The sequence below is a fragment of the Bactrocera neohumeralis genome, chromosome 6 (genome assembly GCF_024586455.1).
Source record: "Bactrocera neohumeralis isolate Rockhampton chromosome 6, APGP_CSIRO_Bneo_wtdbg2-racon-allhic-juicebox.fasta_v2, whole genome shotgun sequence".
NCBI classification, from domain to species: Eukaryota; Metazoa; Arthropoda; class Insecta; order Diptera; family Tephritidae; genus Bactrocera; species Bactrocera neohumeralis.
In genome coordinates this window covers 6,790,688-6,808,991 of record NC_065923.1, presented here as the reverse complement: position 1 = coordinate 6,808,991, position 18,304 = coordinate 6,790,688, and the positions used below count along the sequence as shown (strand labels likewise).

The window sequence follows — 18,304 nt, the reverse complement described above, 5'->3', positions numbered from 1 at the left end:
TCTTCTAAAACAAACACAGCTCAAAGAGCTATAAATTATTCTAAAGTTTGGTATTTTATGCAAAAAATCTCACCCTATAAACTCGATTATGGTCGTCAAATACTCTCCCTAAAGTCAGCATAAAGTTGTGCATGTTTATAAACCAAATACAGCCTTTGAAACAAACACTAACATCATGTTTACTTCACCTACTTAGACACACTGTTGAATTCAACAGCATAATTTCGCTTTTGCGATAACATAAGTGACATTAACAGCATTTTTACTCTTAAGCATTAGATGTTACTAAAAGTTAACTGCAAAGTGGTAAACTGACCACTTACTCACATCGTTGGCAATCAGCGACAAAGTCCGGTGAACGGTACTCCAGCAGGCAACTTTAAAAATAGCAAAATTTAACAAACGAAAAAACACAACTCGCTCTTCAACTCTCAGAGGCTCTCTAACAGCATCGCAACAACTACTTTAACACTCCGCTTGTGGTAACCAATGGCAACAGCGCATAGCGTACGAGCAGAACGAATTTCATTGTGTGTACTCCACTGCGTATGTGGAACATTTAGCAGATAGCGCAAGAGCGTGTTTTGCTTTTCACTTTTCTGATGCTCCGCAACTGCAACATCGACAACAACAGCAAACCCGCAGCACTCAGCGACAGTAACTGTTTAATAACGTTAAGTTGATTGTCAGTCAATGAGTGCATACTCAGCGTTGCCAACGCAATCGTGGATGATGATGCCGTTACTGCTGCTGTTGCTGTTACTGCTGACGTTCGCCATTTTCGTGCTGCTGCTGCTGCTACGTCATGTGCTCGTGCTTGCCGCACACACACACACACGCATATATGTATTTGGCGTTGATGCGATTATGAATAGGTGCGATATACATACAAACAGCGCATGCCTTTACAGTTAACAAACACACACAGTTTGCATGAAAGCATCGCATATCCTTGCACCAAAAAGCACGAGTGCCTCGCACAATGAAGCGCTGCGCATCACTCTGGCGGATATACTCTGTCAAACATAACCTACATGCAGGTACATACATCAACATGATGAGGTGTACTCGTGCGTAGATGTGTGCGGCAGCAACATTCACTTAACGACAGGTGTCCACACACTCACACACACATATGTATGTGCGGTTTTAAGCCAGCGAGTGTGAACAATTTTCGTGCTTCGACGCAGGAACACAATCAAATTCAGGAAGCATAAAGAACGAAAAGAAATGGACATTTTTGAGACCGACAGCGAGAATTACTGGCTTACTGGTACATATGTAAATGTGTGTACATACATAAGTATACCCTTAAGTAGGTAACTTAAATGGCTACATTTACATATTTCAATGGGGAAAATAACAGCTTTAACCTTAACTTAAAAGTCTCTGCAAACCTATGTAACCATACCTGTGACCCTCAGTACTCAATATCGTCTTTTATATTTTCAGTGGATATACCAGCGGCCTTGCCAAATTTTTTAAGGGTATGGCTGTTTTGGGGTCTATAAGATCAAAAATGGAACAGTGAAAAGTCTAAACGTAGGTTCTTCTTCTTTATTGTAGCCGAATTTACAAGAGCGAGCCAGTCGTTCTTCCTTTCCGCTGTTTGGCGCCAATTGAAGATTCCAAGTGTAGCCATGGTCCTTTTCCTCCTGGTCTTTACAACGGAGTAGAGGTCTTCCTCTACTTCCCCTGGGGGGTACAGCGACGAATCATCTCAGAACTGGGATGTTAGTTCGCTGAACTATGTCCATCAGCCCCCATCGCTTTGTTGTTCTTCAGACAGGTAATTGCTATTTGAACTTCTTCGTGGTCGTGCAATGGAACGTCTGCTCCATCGACATCGTTTGGCAAATCGTGTACACCATCTCACCTCATGGAGTTCTATAAGTATGCTCAAGTCTTGAAACCTTCTGTTAGTCGCCTCATCTATTCAATGAATTTTCGAGCATTACTACTATCAGCTAGCTTCTCAAGCTCTTCATACTCACACATTTCGGCGTCTCTGTTTTTTCTCTGCAAATACATCTCGTTTTTTTCTTTATCGGTATCTATCCCACTCCGCTCGTGTTGCAACATTGCGAAGCAGGCTTTCCGCTGGCTAGAAATTCATCCACCAGAATGAGTGCCAGGACTCCACAACTCTATTATATGGCCACTTAAGTAAATGCTACAAGGACCTACTCGTCTCAGTCTTAGTCCCGTCCATCCCACTTCTTGAACAGCGATCATGTAAGCCTTTACTGTTACCAAAAATCAATCAATCAGCTGGTCAACGGCACCTTCCCAATTACAGGACCAGACTCTTCCAGGTGCATGCCCTTAAATCACATTCCTTAATACGTTTACAGTGGTCGTCATCAAAATGAAGGGTCTCTTATCCGAGTCTGTTGTGTCCTTTTGATTAAGGGTGTTTTTACTTGGCGGGTCCCAAACCTAGCGCATAATCCTGGGGAGGGACCGGAAGTCGTTAGCTGCTTAAGTGATATGTAAAATATTCATTTCTGACCACTCCCAAGTGCATGGCGCTTAAAGAACTTTCCTCACTTGTGGGAAGTTTTGCACATGGTTCCATCCTCCAAGTTCTCACACATCGACGGATGCAACTGCATTTTTGAGCACTCAAAACATCCATTTGATCAGCCACCATAGAGTCCTAACTTGGCACCCAATTACTTCTTTTTATTTCTGTATGAAAAAAACTAAAAGGTCAACGTTTTTCGTCATCTGAAGAAGCGGTTGTTGCATGAAGAAGACAATAGTTGAAAGGCAGTGTATTTATTTTTGATAATTTTTTGATATTTTTTGATTTTTTTCTCTCTAATCCCGATATATAAAAGGCAATCCTCGTAGTAAATACTTTATGAAGGATTAAACCACATTGAGGAAAACGCGTTCTCAAAAATCAACAGCTTAACCAACCCACTTTATAGAGCAAATAGAGCTATTAATTCACTGAAATCTATTAGGGGATAAATCTTAAAGTCCCAAAATAAATAATCAAATTGATCGTCAAAAGATTTCGAGATCAAAATTTCAAAAGATAATATAATCTGTTTAATATAATCCAAGTTTTGGCGCATCGAAGAAAGCTAATACAGCACTTTTGATGGTATCTCTTCAACATTGAATGCGGTTCACGTTCACGACACGCTTCATAAAACCTAGTCCAAGTTGCGGTTAGAAATCTCTAAACACATGTGCTAAATGGAGAGATGTTGAATGCTATTATTAAGTCTCCGCAATCGTGGAGTCTTTCGCAGCGTGAAGTTTAACACATTCATATAAATTATATTTATTTCGTTCCACACTGGTGTATTCTTATTCAAGAATCACTAGACGTTCGTCCTTGAATGCGCTACCAAGGCGTACTAACATAAATTTAGAGTATTCGTACTTACTTTTCACTTCAAGTTCTGTTGTTAGAAAATTTTAAGCAAACACGATTAAAAAATGATTTGGCCACAAGTTTATTGAATTAATAATCAATACTTATTTGTTTCTACTAATAATTCGTTACTGTTAGGATATATAGCAAACTATTGTGACCACTTGCTTTAGTCGGGCACCAAAGAAATACTAAATCAGGCTAAGGAAAAAATTAAATGCGTGGGAAAAATAGACATTTTCCACGTTACACTAACACGTCACCACTGGGGAAAGAAACCGCTGTGTCTCGTAGAATTCAACAAGAACTAACACAAATACTCGCACCCTGCAGGAAAACTAACGGTTTTGTAATTAACGCACTACTTCAAGTTATTGGTGTCAATAAGCCCTACAAACGAGCAAATAATTGCTAACAACTGACCATCAATACAACTTAATGATCAACACATTTCAATGGCGATATATGCATGTCGACATGTAAGTAAATATGTATATGTATATGAATTTATTTATTTACTTATGCGAAGCCAAACTTTTTCCTCGCACATTTAGCTTTGTAAACATGAGTAAGTTGGGCCTATTTATACACACATACAACCATTCTATACCCATGTACAAACATACATGTATATCGTCACATAAAATTCAAAATAACGTAACAACATTTTCGGAAATTTACAGTGGCATGAATGAAACACGAAATAAAATGAAACATGAGTGAAAAAAAGAAATTTATATTAGTTAAAATTGGTTTATATCCGAGCGCAGAACCTGACAATGTTGGTCTTATGTAATATTATGTATGTAATTAGAAACAGTTAATCGTAACCAACAACACACACAATTTCGAATTTTTTGATCATACGTTATTTTGCATTTCAGGCGAGGATATGCTCTTTAGCTGACAAAGAAGTGAGCAACACTTTCCTTCGACTATAAGGCTTTGAGCATTTCTATTTCACTCACAATCGGTTATTGAACAAACAAATAAAAATAATCAAAAATAAATGACAGATTTTTGTAAATAAATTGACCCGTTTTTCTCCCTTCTCTAATAAATTATATTATAATGGGCTTTGGCAGAAGATCGCTCCTAGAGTAAAGAGAATGCAACGCAAATGTTCATTTTCGCATGTTTCCTCTCTGGTGAAACGCAGTCAATGAAGCCTCCATGCTACAAGGCCTTGGACTCGTAGCCAATAAATTCTAATGGAGCCTTTATAGATCAAATATATGTATACATATACCCTGCTTCCAGTTTTATAAAACATCATTGAGTGTTGATGGCCTTTTTCAGGCTGTGACTTGTCAGATTGGAATATCTCATGCGAATTTTCGATTGAATCCCGAGTGCAATTTAGAAATATGGATATATGTAAATCTTAAAGTTGAGGCCACTGACTCGTTGTTGGATCGTATATCTTTCCATGATGAAATGGCAAACCTTATTGAAGAAAAATATCAAAAGAGCGGGAAAAATATGGCGTCGTTTGCTGTCCCTATTCTACTTTGGTAGTGATCTATTGGAAAACCCTATATTAGAGTCATGCCACTACCTAACTATGATTTACTCAGAGATTTTTAATTGAAAATTTTCATATACATACATATGTATGTACCTTGGAAATATAATGTTTTTGCTTTTAGACGGAGAAAAGCCACACCAAGCGATATTTCAATATATTTTCCCAAACAAATAATTATAGTCATATAGAAAGGGTTGAAGCAAAATCGATCGTCTTTTTTCACAACATTCTTATGAAAATCTGCTGCACATCAGGGTACTAGCAGAATAAGGTTAGCAAAGAAATTGTGTTAAGCATTGACCTGTCCTTAAGCACACCTGTTGAAGTCAAAGCTGGCGCGGCTGTTTCTACAGTGCTTTTCTCACACGACCCTGCAGGAAATTGATTTGCAAATACAATGTTGTTATCTAAGACTATTTATTTAGAAAGTACTACGAAGCTAATTGTTACAAGGAATATAAAAAACCAAATCGATTTAAATTATTATTCCTCTACGGTTTACTCTAGTAGTATACAGCTCAATTAAGGGGTTATATATAGTTAGAATTAAAAAAAAAAAATCAGTTTTTTTATTTTATTTTCTTAATGTATATCTCCAGGCTGGACAAGGAAGCACAGAAAATGGGTCTGGCAGTGAACGAGGGCAAAACGAAATATCTCCTGTCATCAAACAAACAGTCGTCGCACTCGCGACTTGGCTCTCACGTCACTGTTGACAGTCATAACTTTGAAGTTGTAGATAATTTCATCTATTTAGGAACCAGCATTAACACCACCAACAATGTCAGCCTGGAAATCCAACGCAGGATTGCTCTTGCCAACAGGTGCTACTTCGGACTGAGTAGGCAATTGAAAAGTAAAGTCCTCTCTCGACGAACAAAAACCAAACTCTATAAGTCGCTCATAATTCCCGTCCTGCTATATGGTGCAGAGGCTTGGGCGATGACAGCAACCGATGAGTCGACGTTACGAGTTTTCGAGAGAAAAATTCTGCGAAATATTTATGGTCCTTTGCGCATTGGCCACGGCGAATATCGCATTCGATGGAACGATGAGCTGTACGAGATATACGACGACATCGACATAGTTCAGCGAATTAAAAGACAGCGGCTACGCTGGCTAGGTCATGTTGTCCGGATGGATGAAAACACTCCAGGTCTGAAAGTATTCGACGCAGTACCCGCCGGGGAAGCAGAGGAAGAGGAAGACCTCCACTCCGTTGGAAGGACCAAGTGGAGAAGGACCTGGCTTCGCTTGGAATATCCAATTGGCGCCACGTAGCGAAAAGAAGAAACGACTGGCGCGCTGTTGTTAACTCGGCTATAATCGCGTAAGCGGTGTCTACGCCAATTAAGAAGAAGAAGAAGAAAATATATACATAGATTTTTAGTAATTATTCGAAGATTTTTTCTCACCGAGAAAAGTTTTTTTTCAGAAAATTCTCTTTTTCGCCTTTCCAATTGTACATCACCCCTCAAATAATAAGCATTAATTGGCATAACATACGTATATTTACACCGTTTACTTACATACATATATATGTACATACATATATAAGATGCATGCTTTCATAAAGTCCTTTTAAATGTAGAGCTTTAAAGCGCCAGCAAAAAACCCGTTATAACTAGAATTTTCAACACTGCAATCACCCTGTTAAGGCTGATGACTAAACAATAAAAGCTCACCACTAGATGTCGCTCTAAGCAGCAATACTCTAGGAGAGGTTGGAAACTTAACTAAAATCATATTTATTTCCACGCGACAATACGAATGCATGCATACATACTATATTGTGATTGTGATAAAAATTCAAAGAAATTTATTTTGTGTCCATAAAAAATGGTCATATAATTCGGTTATTTTGAATCACCATTGTGTCAAAGTACTCAATGGAATATAATTGAAAAACCTATAATTGCCGCAGAATTGGAAACTAATAATCTCATAGATATGTATACAAGTATGTAGCTGTATTGTTCCATGTTTGCCTCGAGATCCAAATCTTTGCCTAATAGCAATCCTATTGCCATAGTTAAATTTATTGTAAGCTTGTTTCATAATAATATCGAAATGGATTTGCATTTCAAACAATTTTATTAAACTTCCGAAATGTTTACAAACCACACCTTCCGCTAATATAAATCCGAAATTCATTTACAACAGAGAAATCATTTACCACAATTCAGTCTCAATGGAATCAACATGGGAAACCCTCTTCTCCACATCCGTGAAAATGTAGTCTCGCAGCCTGCCAAGGTGCAGCTGCCACATGTTGTGCATTTGCTCATAGGTCGGCGAATATGAAAACAAATATTCAAGCGGGTCGGAATCACCTGACTTATCTTGCAGTATATCACAAGTGGGCTGGTTCCTCGCGCAAAATACGGTATAAGCCTGCGCTGGAACAATCCGTATGTTTAACTGTTTCGCCAATAAACCGGTTATGTGTACATCGTCGATCCAAAAGAATTTGGCTCTCTGTGCAGCATTGTACAAGCGTCGCACAACATCGGCTGAATAGACGATGCCATAACCCGGACAGTATGGTGGATAAGTTTTGTTGGGATAGTGCCTATAGCTGGCGTGCCACCTAAAACGATAACTACGGTGGACACGTACACCAATCTTTTGATTGCAGAACAATAGATCCCTTTGTTGTCTAAAGAGTAGCTTCAGAGGTTTGCTGATGTTGGTGACGCGATCACCGGCATGATTGTCCGTTTGGGGTAGCTGGTTATGTAACATAGTGTTGTGCAGGTAGATCATCAATTGCGGTGTGTTGAGAAAGACATCGTCATCCACTTTAATGAGAATCTTGGAATTACTACAAAAGTTTAGAAACCATTTCATGGCCATCACATGTTTGTATGTCATATTCTCATAGCTGTCGACGAATGAACCTTGCACCATATCGTCGTATTCGAAATTCTCCCGCTCCAACTCTGCCTGACTCGTCTCGGTGCCGGGGATGCCTAGCATGAAGACCACACGAAAAGGTATATTACTCTTATGTAATGGCAACTCGACGAAATTCGCCCATGTTTGTCGTATCAATTTGCGTTTATCTCGATTCTCAGGCGCCGAAGGTACGAGTACCAATGCATGGATGTTGGGGGTGCAGCTGGGCTGGTTCATGATGTACGTGAAATTGTAGAGATCGATTAATTGGCTGTCATCGCGATAATCGTCAGCTTCGGTGGTCGGTTGTATTGACATTCGTATGCGTTCGGTAATGGGATATTTATTATTTCTCAGAGATGGTATGAATGCGTAGGCACATTCCCAAACGACGTAGCCAATTATCAGGCCCACTAATATTCCGACAAATAGACTGGCTACACTGGGCGCAGGCATTTTGCACAGATTTTTACCAAACCAACCGTTGCGGCCGAATTCGAAAAATAATATTTTAAGTAAATAATAAAAAAATGACGGAAGCAAACATGAATGAACGGTATGAGTTTCTTTGTACAGTTGATTTGCTATTCGATATGCATAATATTCTCGGAATGCTCATAAGAATTGACTTTGCTTATTATATACATACATACATATGTAGGTGGTCATGGTTAATGGGTTACATGGGTTTCGTCGAGCAAAAAAGGACATATTTTCAATAATTTTTTTTATTCTTCCGATCAACTTGAGAATATAGGACAATATTATATAGTTTAAAGACAATATATCTTTTTAGGCCCTGAAACCCATACAACCCCGTAAGAGAGAAATAGAAGGGAAGTTTTAGACAAACACTGAAATTCAGAACTTGTAAAATACCAGCGTTCATCTCGGGTGCTTTTCAGATGCATATGAACCCATGTACATATTATATGTATGTATGTTTACCTCGTTTACAAAACGACAACAAAGCAAGTTCTAATATCCACACCATAAAGCAAATGTAACAAGTGAGCCTAATCGATATGCACTTGATACGCTTCTCTTCAATAATTCAAGGACCAACACCTGTTTGATCCCATACCTTAACTAAATAATAATTTATTTAATTTTTAAGAGGAAGAGTAATGCATACTTCGACGGGGGTATTGGAAACCCTATCATCTCTCCTGAGCGCTTTCACTTTCGGCATAATGCTTCTTCATCATTCAAAACACTTAAGTGGGAAACGATCTGAAGTAATCTTTTAATCTGGTCGAGAGATCGTTGAAGACATGCCTCGTTCTTTACGAACTTCGACCTCTTCAACTGATGAAAATATTAAAAAAAGTGAAGGATAAGGTGCTTGAAAATCGTCAGGCAAGTATTAGAGAGATAGCAGGAGAGCTCGACATCTCTCGCGACTTGATTCGAATGATTTTGGGTATGAAACGCGTTCTTGTTCGACTCGTGCCGATAAAGCTGATTGTTTTTTATTATGTTTTTATGTTACCGTAAACAAGTCTATTTTCTTTTATGAAGACCATTACAACTGCCGATGAGACATAGGTTTATGAGTTTGACATGCAAACAAGTCAACAACCAACGGAAAGAAGTGAAAAAATGAGCCGAAACCCAAAAAAGCAAGCCAAAGCTACAAAAGTAGACCGATGGGGACAGCAAACGAAGCCATATTTCTTCCCGCTCTTTTGACATTTCTCTTCACTAAGATTTGCCATTTTATCATGGGAAGATATACGACCCAACAACGAGTCGAAATTATTAAAATTTACTACCGAAATTCAGAGTCGGTGACCACAACTTTAAAACCGCTACGTCCTATTTATGGTCCTCATAATTGTTTTGTCAGATCAATAATTGAGCGTCTAGTGGAAAAATGTGAATCCACAGGTACAGTACAGAATGTTCCCGTGCCAGTGAGACATAGAAGTGCTCGTAGTGTCGAGAGCATTGCTGCCGCTAGCGCATCGACTGGGGAAGGGACCCAAGTCAGTCTCTCACGCGTTGATCTCAAGAGTGGGGCATCTCTCTGACATCGTTGTGGCGAATTTTGCGAAAAGATCTTGACCTATCTCCTTACAAGATCAAACTGAGGCAAGAACTGAAGCCGCTCGACCACAAGAATCGGCGTATGTTCCTGAATTGCGATGAGCAACAACTTAAAAATAATCCGGATTTTCATCGAAAATTCATCTTCAGCGATGAGGGTCATATCTGGTTGAATGGCTTCGTCAATAAGCAAAGCATGCGTTATTGGTCAGGCAGCAATCCGCACATACTCCATGAGTCACCATTGCATCTCGAAAAAATTACGATTTGGTGCGGTTTATGTGCCGGCGGCATCATTGGGCCGTGCTTCTTCCGTGATGATAAAAAGCCGGCACGTTACTGTGAATGGGAATCGCTACCGCTCAATGATAACCGAATATTTTTGGCCCGAATTGGATGATATGGACTTGAACAATATGTGGTTCCAAAAAGACGGCGCCACTAGCGATACAGCGAATGTCACGATCGATTTATTGAAAACCAAGTTTGGTGAAAGTGTTATCTCACGAAATGGCCGCCTCGATCGTGCGATTTGACGCCGTTAGACTATTTCCTATGGAGCTACGTCAAGTCTATGGTATATGCCAACAGACAAGCGACGATTGATCACCGGTTTTGTTTTATTATAATAAAAAAATACTTTTGTAAGCCACTTATTAAGCGTTATTACTACAGTTTTTTCAGCTGCTCTTGAGGTTCCAAATTCTGCTTTGCCACAAACACTTTAATTCTTTTAATGAAAGACCACTTATGTACATCTTTATGCTTTTATTCATGTATATATATTCTTTTCAATTGAATTTTTATTCGATCAATTCTCAAAACTAGTGAATTATTTCTATTTTTATATGTAAAAAATTAAAAAATAACATAACTGAGATAATAAAGTTCTTATATAACCTACAACTTCATACAAAATTTGTTATTTATTTTTTTTGTTTTTGTTTAATACTTTTACATAATTCTACCATACAATGTGTACAAGCATAACGGTAAGTATTTATGTTCCATTTACATTCATTGCCTATCGTATATAGATACCTGATTAGGTGCTTCGATTTTCGTTATCATTTTCTTGGTATGGGGGTCGCAACCGTATCACGTCACGTCAAATGTTTCTCCGCAACTTTCATTAATGATAAATTACATAAATATACAAATTAAAACAAAATACAAGTACTACATACACATGTATACATACATATAGATCAGTTTTTCTTTTACAAAAGGAAAACAAAACACTTGCGCTCTTTTAGTTGTCTACAATAATTAAATTAAATGGATTTGTTATATATATGTGTGTATGTGTGTGTATATTTTTATATTTTTATGAAAAGTTGGCCCCAAGGTTTGCTATACACATAAATTAAAGTTTCATTATTGGAGTTACACTCATTTTTTTTACACCCTAGTTACATAATTCCAACTCTCTCAGCCACATATGTATGTATATATATATTTCTAATATTTTTATTATGCAATAGAATATTGGAATTTTACAAACAATCTACAATAAGTCAATCATATGCATATACATATATAATTTATTTATTATAATTACTTATTTATTTACTCACTTTGATCATTTGTTATCCAATTAAAAATAATAATTTGAATAGACTTTGATTTTTAGTTACTCTCTTTTGTATAAATATACTATGTATTATATCTTAATTTTGTCATACTTGTACATCTGGATTCATTACAAGGTTCGCAAATTTTCGTTTCTTTATTTAATTATCTTTTTTTTGCTAAATATGTATGTATGTATATGTCAGGATATTGTGCAAACTTCCACCTTAAATATTATTTTCACTTTTTTGTACGCGACTTACTCTATAAGACTTTCAATGCTTGCGCCAATTTCTGGATGTACATATGTGCTTGTATGTATGTATATGTTTATGATATAAGAAATCTAAGATTATTTTGGTACATATGAGTTGCATCAGTTCAACTGTATATCTCTGCTTAACATTTCACTTAAAACCAAGACATTTTTATAAATAATAAAACGTAGTCACGTAAGTACAAGTAAGACGTAAGTTATATAAGTAAAACTCAAGTTAATGAAAATTATGTGCATATCGCTTGCTGTGCGACACAAGAATGTCATAACTCAAAAACACAGAAAGTTACACTGCAATCTGTTTATATATAAGTATATAAAAATATCATAGTGGTATTGTTTTAATTTCATCTTTTCGGAAGGAGTTTAAAAGCTGATTTACATAGCTTTGGTTTCGCTTTGCTTCAGTCATGTGACGGAAAAGTTCATTGTATACTTTCGTATGAGTGCGTTCACATCGAGGCAAAGCAAAGCGAAACAAAATGTTTATCAGTTCTCAACATTCTAAGCTTTGTCAAGCAGTAGTCGCCATTTTTATTAAAAAAGAAACACTGAGAGCAAAGCGTTTTCCAGAATAAACTAAAAGCAAAGCGTTAATTCTGCCATACCGTTTGCTTTCTTCGCTTCGTTGTTAAAGTATGATTTGTCACGCAAAGCGTGGAAAGTTGTATGTCAATCGACCATAACGCTTTTGACAGCTACGAGTGTATTTTTCTCATTTTAAATATTTTTTGAATTGGCAAATGAGCATATCCGTGCCATAGTGAGACACTCAAAATGTTGCGAGTGCGGTTTGAATTCGAATTTTAGAATTACATAAAATTAAGCAAATATATATAATTAATTTGATATGTTAAAATGTTAGGGCCTTTTGTCGGCCGAAACTGCTTTTTAGCTTTGCTTAGCCTTCTACATTTCGGTAACAACTATTTGTGTTTGGAAGGGGCTCTTAAATTGGACAAAAAACATAGTTTGTGTATTATGTGTAAATTTACGATCGAAAAGGCTACATAACGATACTTGTTAATTTTCATAGAGAGCATTGATTCATGCCAAGCTTTTTGGATTATAGTTTGAGGCAAAAAAAAGTATGTCCATTGCAATAGTTAGAGGAGGGGTTAAGGTAGAAAACGTTTTTTACGAATTTATTTCTTAAATATGGATTGAGTAATTTTATTCGGACCTTCTGTACATAATTGTTGTTGAAAATGACAGTTTACACTCTAAATGGGCGGAAAAAATTTTTAAACGAAAAAAAAAAATTATCAGAGAACGTTGGGGGAAAGATTTGATTGTAATTTGACTAATTTTTTTTTTTTTATTTTTTAATTTCGGATAATTTCCAACCGAGTTATGGTGAACACCGCAAATTGTTTTTTTTTTTCAAGCCGGCCCTGGGGGATTACTCAATCTACATTTAAGAAATAAACTCGCAATTTTTTTTACCTTGAAAACCTAACCCCTCCCTTAAGGGAAAGCAATGGGTTTATCCGAAAATCATTTGCATAATTGCACAAATATTCGTACCGAAAATTAAAGATGGCGATGACGCAAGATCAAGTACTCATGAAATTTTTATGGAATTGAAGAATAACAACAAGTTTATGAAACGATCAGAACGAGTATTTTGACTTGAAATATTTAAAATTATGTTATGAGCGTGTTTCCAAGAACAGTTACGATAAAATTTATATTAAAAATATTACTGTTTCCAAAATTTTTTATCGTAAGTGTATGAATGCCGTATTTACTTTCATTTGAGAGATAAATTAAAAACTATATTTTATATTGAAATTACAGTAAGTATTATAATATACTATATAAAAATTTATGGATAAAACGAGCATTATTTTATAGTAAAACTAAAAATCTATACGCTTTTTCATTGGAGGAACTAAGTAATATTGTTAAGTAAGAAATAATTTTAAGACCAATTTTTTTTTTTTTCAAATTGCACTTTAATTAATAATTTAAGAAAAAAACCTTGACAACATGTCAGATTGCCATTTCCGTTCTTTTCAATAAAATATACATACATGCATATGTATGTATTCGAAAGCAAAATTTATGAAACACCAAAATGGGAAGTTAGTATCAGTCACTTTTACAAAAATAAATAATATTGATAGATCACGGACTGAAGTGCTTGAAATTCTTACAGACCCCTAAAAAAAAACACATATACAGAAGTCCCTCGCAAGTTTCATAAAATACGGAATTGAGTCACTCGCTATGTACGTCGGTCCACAAAATATACTACAAAGAAAAACAAAATACATTGGACGCTCACAAATTAGAACCACTTTATTTTTAAGCTGATTCTGATTACTGAAAAATTATAATTTCAGTAATATTTACATTTTTCCTGATAAAAAGGCGAGAATCGATATCGTCTCTGTAAAAAAAAAAAGATAATTAACATAAATTTTAAAAGATAAAATAGGCTCAATCAACAACTTCACAACTAATCTGGCTATAAACTTTATTTCTGTGTTTTTTAGGTTTGATTTATACTGAAACAGTAATAGCGATATGGAGAGTACGAAGATTGCTTATGAGCTTAGTAAAAAACTATTCAATATAATTGCACCAATGGCAAAGTAAATAATAGCACAAGACAGTCCAGACTTCCTAATCGGAACAGACTCGGATTTTACCCGGCAAATGCCTCCTCAACTCGAGCAGATTTCTGCCACTACAATAACAAAAAAACTTTAATGTAGTGCCAACTTTGATTATAATTTTTAGCAATTCTAATTTGTGAGCGTCGACTAGATCGATAAAAAAATACAAGCACCAGTTTAATCACCATAACAAGCATTAATCATTCTGCTTACGATACTGGAATTTTTGCGATTCTAAACCATTTCCGGCAGTTGCAAAAGAATATATACATAGTTCTTTTACTTGCAATAACCGCAACAGCTCGCTAAACGTGAAGAAAGCTAAGCTAGCGTTTTCATACAATATACGTATGCGTATAAACTATAGATTGAATTCTAGCATAAATTCATACTAAACATCAAAGTTATTATAATAAAAATAATTTATTTTAATTTCACTAAAATTACCATAAATACATTGCTTTAAAAATAAACTTTTTTTATTAAATTATGTATGCCTAATAAAACCAACTGAACTAATTTCATTTAATTACTTTTTCTAAGCGCGCTTTGACAACTTCAATCAAAACTCGCTCTACAATTCCGATCGCAAAATATGTATGTACACATGTACTCCTTCGGCGAATTGTTCTCGTTTGCACAGCTCAAACGTATCCATTTCACACATACATATGTACATATGTATATATATATGTGTGTATATAAATGTAATCTAAATTTTTGATGTTAAACATTTGCACTATATGATATGAAATTTGTGCAGAATGGTCACTTACATATATAAGATAAATATTTTATTGAATATTTGCTTTTTACATGATTTATTACGCTTGTTGCGCCTTTCATATTTTACACGTTCACACATTGGAATATACACAAGTTGTTTACTTTAAACGTACTGCCTTTACACAGATCCTAACTAAAATCAATTTCTCTTATTTAATTTTAAAATAAAATGTTGTAATAAAAAAGTAAAACTTAAAGAACTTATATGTATTATGACAAATGTGCTTGTATGTGTGTGTGTGTGTGTGTGTGTAAATTTATATGCACGAGTTAATGTTACTATCTGTAGCTCTTATATTTATTGTAGTCAGTCGGGTGGGGTGATGTCTGCTGCTTGGCGGCGTGCAGCGCTGCAGCGCTGGTGGATGTTGGAGCAGCCGAGAAGTGTCTGTGTGCTTTGGCCACATACATCTCCCACAGCCTTTGCACCTGCTGGGGATTGATCAAATGCCAGGCGTACAAGAACTCCACGTCATCACTATTCACCGTGTCATTGAGCAAGTTGTCACAATCAGTTTCGTAGAGTATGTATTGGTCGGCGTTTGTGATGGCGATACTCAGATTCTGCGCCAAAACACCCGTTATGTGGACGTCATCGATCCAGAAGTAGGTCGACACCTGTGCGGCGTTATATAAAGCTAGCACCACGTCGGGCGAATAGATGATGGCATAGCCGGGACAGTAGGGCGGATAGTAACTGCCGGGGAACTCGCGCGCTGTGACGCGCCATTTCGAGCGGTAACTGCGTTTGACCATAGCATTGATGTTGGTTTTGCAGAGCAGCAAATCGTGTGGATGGCGGAATATCATTTGTGCAGCATTGAATTGTGTGTTATTTGTGTGTGTGTGTGCAGCGCTGGCATCGGCAGCATTTCGTACATTATTACTGCTGCTCGTACTACTACCGCTACTATTATTAGTGTCTACAATAGTATTATGCTCAAAAGCTTTTCTATCATTATCGGCGGTTTGTTGTAGAGATATGGCAGCACTGGCTTGAACATTCGTAGCAGCAGCGGCAGCGGCGGCGGCGACATTTTCCAGATCACCGTTCACAGCAGCACGATCCAGGTAGATGAGTAGTTGCGGTGTATTCACGTAAACGTCGTCGTCGACTTTGATGAGAATTTGCGCTTGCGCACAATTATATAGAAACCATTTGAAAGCCATCACATGCTTATAGGTCATATTGCGGTAGCTATCCACAAAGGAACCCTGCACAATATCGCCGTTTTCGAAATTCTCACGCTCGATATCCAACTGCAGCGCTTCGGTCTCGACGGTACCGATCAAAAAGATAATCCGCAATGGCATAACACCGTTCACGGGTGGCAATTGATCGGTATTGCCCCACGTCTCGCGTATGAGACGTCGCTTCTCCTCATTGGCTGGCGCCGAATGCACTAAGATTAGTGCTTGCACATCCGGACTACAGCTGTTCTGGCTTATAAGGTACGTAAAGTCGTGCAGATCGATTAATTGATGGAAGTCATCCGGTGGAAAACTATACGCTCTCGCATTGCCTATCGTTGTGGTTTGCAACTCTGCAGTGTTCTTCAGTGTTGCCGCTGTGACTAACGGTGAAGGCGTACTTTTAACTGAGCTGACACTTCGTAGACTCGTCGTGTGCTCGTTAAATAGGTGTTGACTCTTATTCTTATGGCTAGTACTAGACCTATGCGTACTACTACTGCTACTGGTACTGCTACTACTACTACTACTACTGTGGCCGCTATTGTGAAGACTATCGTCCGCTTTTCGCGTTACTTTGGCAGCGATTTCATTCGCCTCAGCGCTATCGGCTAGTAGATGTTTACCGGCGTACAGCTGTTGTTGTGCTATGGCATTGCGAGACGCGACACCTCTGCGCCACACTGAGGACCGTTGTTCGACCTGTGGTTGCTGCTGTTGTTGGCGTTGTAGGTGCAATGGCGGCACGTAATCGTCGAGGTCTGAGTTTTGCTGTAAGTTCGCGCTCCCCGCACCGCTGCCGTCGTATTCGACATTTAGCATAGCCGGTTCCTGCATTCGCCATATCACTACGCAGACATTCAACAATACTATTAATCCCCATAAGGGACGACGTTCCAACATGTCCAGCACTGCCCGGCACCTACTCCGGGCATAAATTTCGTCGCGTCTCAAATAATGAAGACGTTGCGTGGGGAGTATTCTCTAACTTGTTTGTGACTTGGGTTGAATTTTAGCTCAGCGCCGTTGCTCGCATCGGAAAAGCGGTGTGTTAAATTGATTCTAAAGGAGCAGGTTCACCCGTTAAGTGTTGATGCAATTGTCTTCAGAGTCGTTGAAGTGTAATCTGAAAGTAGGAAAGTCAACCAGGTTAAAACGTGGAATTAAAAATAATATAGGAACCTCAAATAAAAATATAAGATGGGATTTGGGGATCGTTTTTGTTTTACTCGTGCTAACGAATCACTTTAATTATATATAATTACTGAAAATAAAATAACTATTAAATAACAAACTAATACAAAAAAAGACCAGCTTGTACGATGAGGAGTACGCAGCAGCGGAGAGAAAACATACTGCATACCTCGAAACGTTACAATCGGCCACAACACGTACGCGATGGGATAGATATCGAGAGTTGAAGAGGGAACCGAGACTCATTTGCAGATAAAAAAGAGAGACACCGAAATGCGTGAGTACGAAGAGTATGACAAGCTGGCCGACAGGGGTAAAGCTCGGAGATTCTACGAAAAGGTGCGGCAACTATCAGAAGGTTTCAAGACCGGAGCATACTCTTGTAGAAACTCCAAGGTGATCTAATGACTGATACCCAGAGCATACTAAAATTATGGAGGGAACATTTATCTAGCCTATATAACGGCAGGGAAAGCATAACGCCAGTAGAAGGCGAACCCGATTCTCTAATCTATGACGATGGAGAACGTCTGCTCCGACCGATGAAGAAGTTCGAATAGCAATTACCCGCCTGAAGAACAACAAAGCGTCGGGGGCCGATGGATTTCCGGAAGAGCTTCTTTATAGAATATGGTCGGACGAAAGCATGCCCGACGATTGGAATTTAAGTATGCTCTGCCCATTCCACAAAAGGAGAGACCCCACAATATGCGACAACTACCGAGGGATAAGCCCTCTCAATATCGCATATAAGGTTTTATCGAGCGTATTGTGTGAAAGATTAAAGCCCACCG

General features: G+C 37.7%; 3 protein-coding genes across 3 annotated transcripts in view; all 3 read right to left on the bottom strand.

Moving 5' to 3' along the window:
- The window catches only part of LOC126763750 (band 7 protein AGAP004871), a 122,168-nt gene extending 118,596 nt beyond the window's left edge, over positions 1 to 3,572 (bottom strand). Inside the window, exon 1 of the mRNA XM_050481518.1 lies at positions 3,405 to 3,572. The gene's annotated coding sequence lies outside the window, so the exon portion shown is untranslated. The remainder of the gene's footprint in view (positions 1 to 3,404) is intronic.
- A 3,519-nt stretch (positions 3,573 to 7,091) lies between these two features.
- On the bottom strand, positions 7,092 to 8,314 carry LOC126763751 (beta-1,3-galactosyltransferase 1-like). Its single transcript, XM_050481523.1, has one exon. It carries the CDS (start codon positions 8,271 to 8,273, stop codon positions 7,092 to 7,094), a length of 1,182 nt encoding a protein of 393 aa, XP_050337480.1. The 5' UTR covers positions 8,274 to 8,314.
- Positions 8,315 to 10,865: 2,551 nt separating this feature from the next.
- LOC126763744 (uncharacterized) overlaps positions 10,866 to 18,304 on the bottom strand; it is a 32,932-nt gene continuing 25,493 nt past the window's right edge. The window contains exon 2 of the mRNA XM_050481495.1: positions 10,866 to 17,442. Within this exon, the coding sequence (XP_050337452.1) occupies positions 15,405 to 17,219 (1,815 nt within the window). The 5' untranslated portion in view covers positions 17,220 to 17,442 and the 3' untranslated portion in view covers positions 10,866 to 15,404. The remainder of the gene's footprint in view (positions 17,443 to 18,304) is intronic.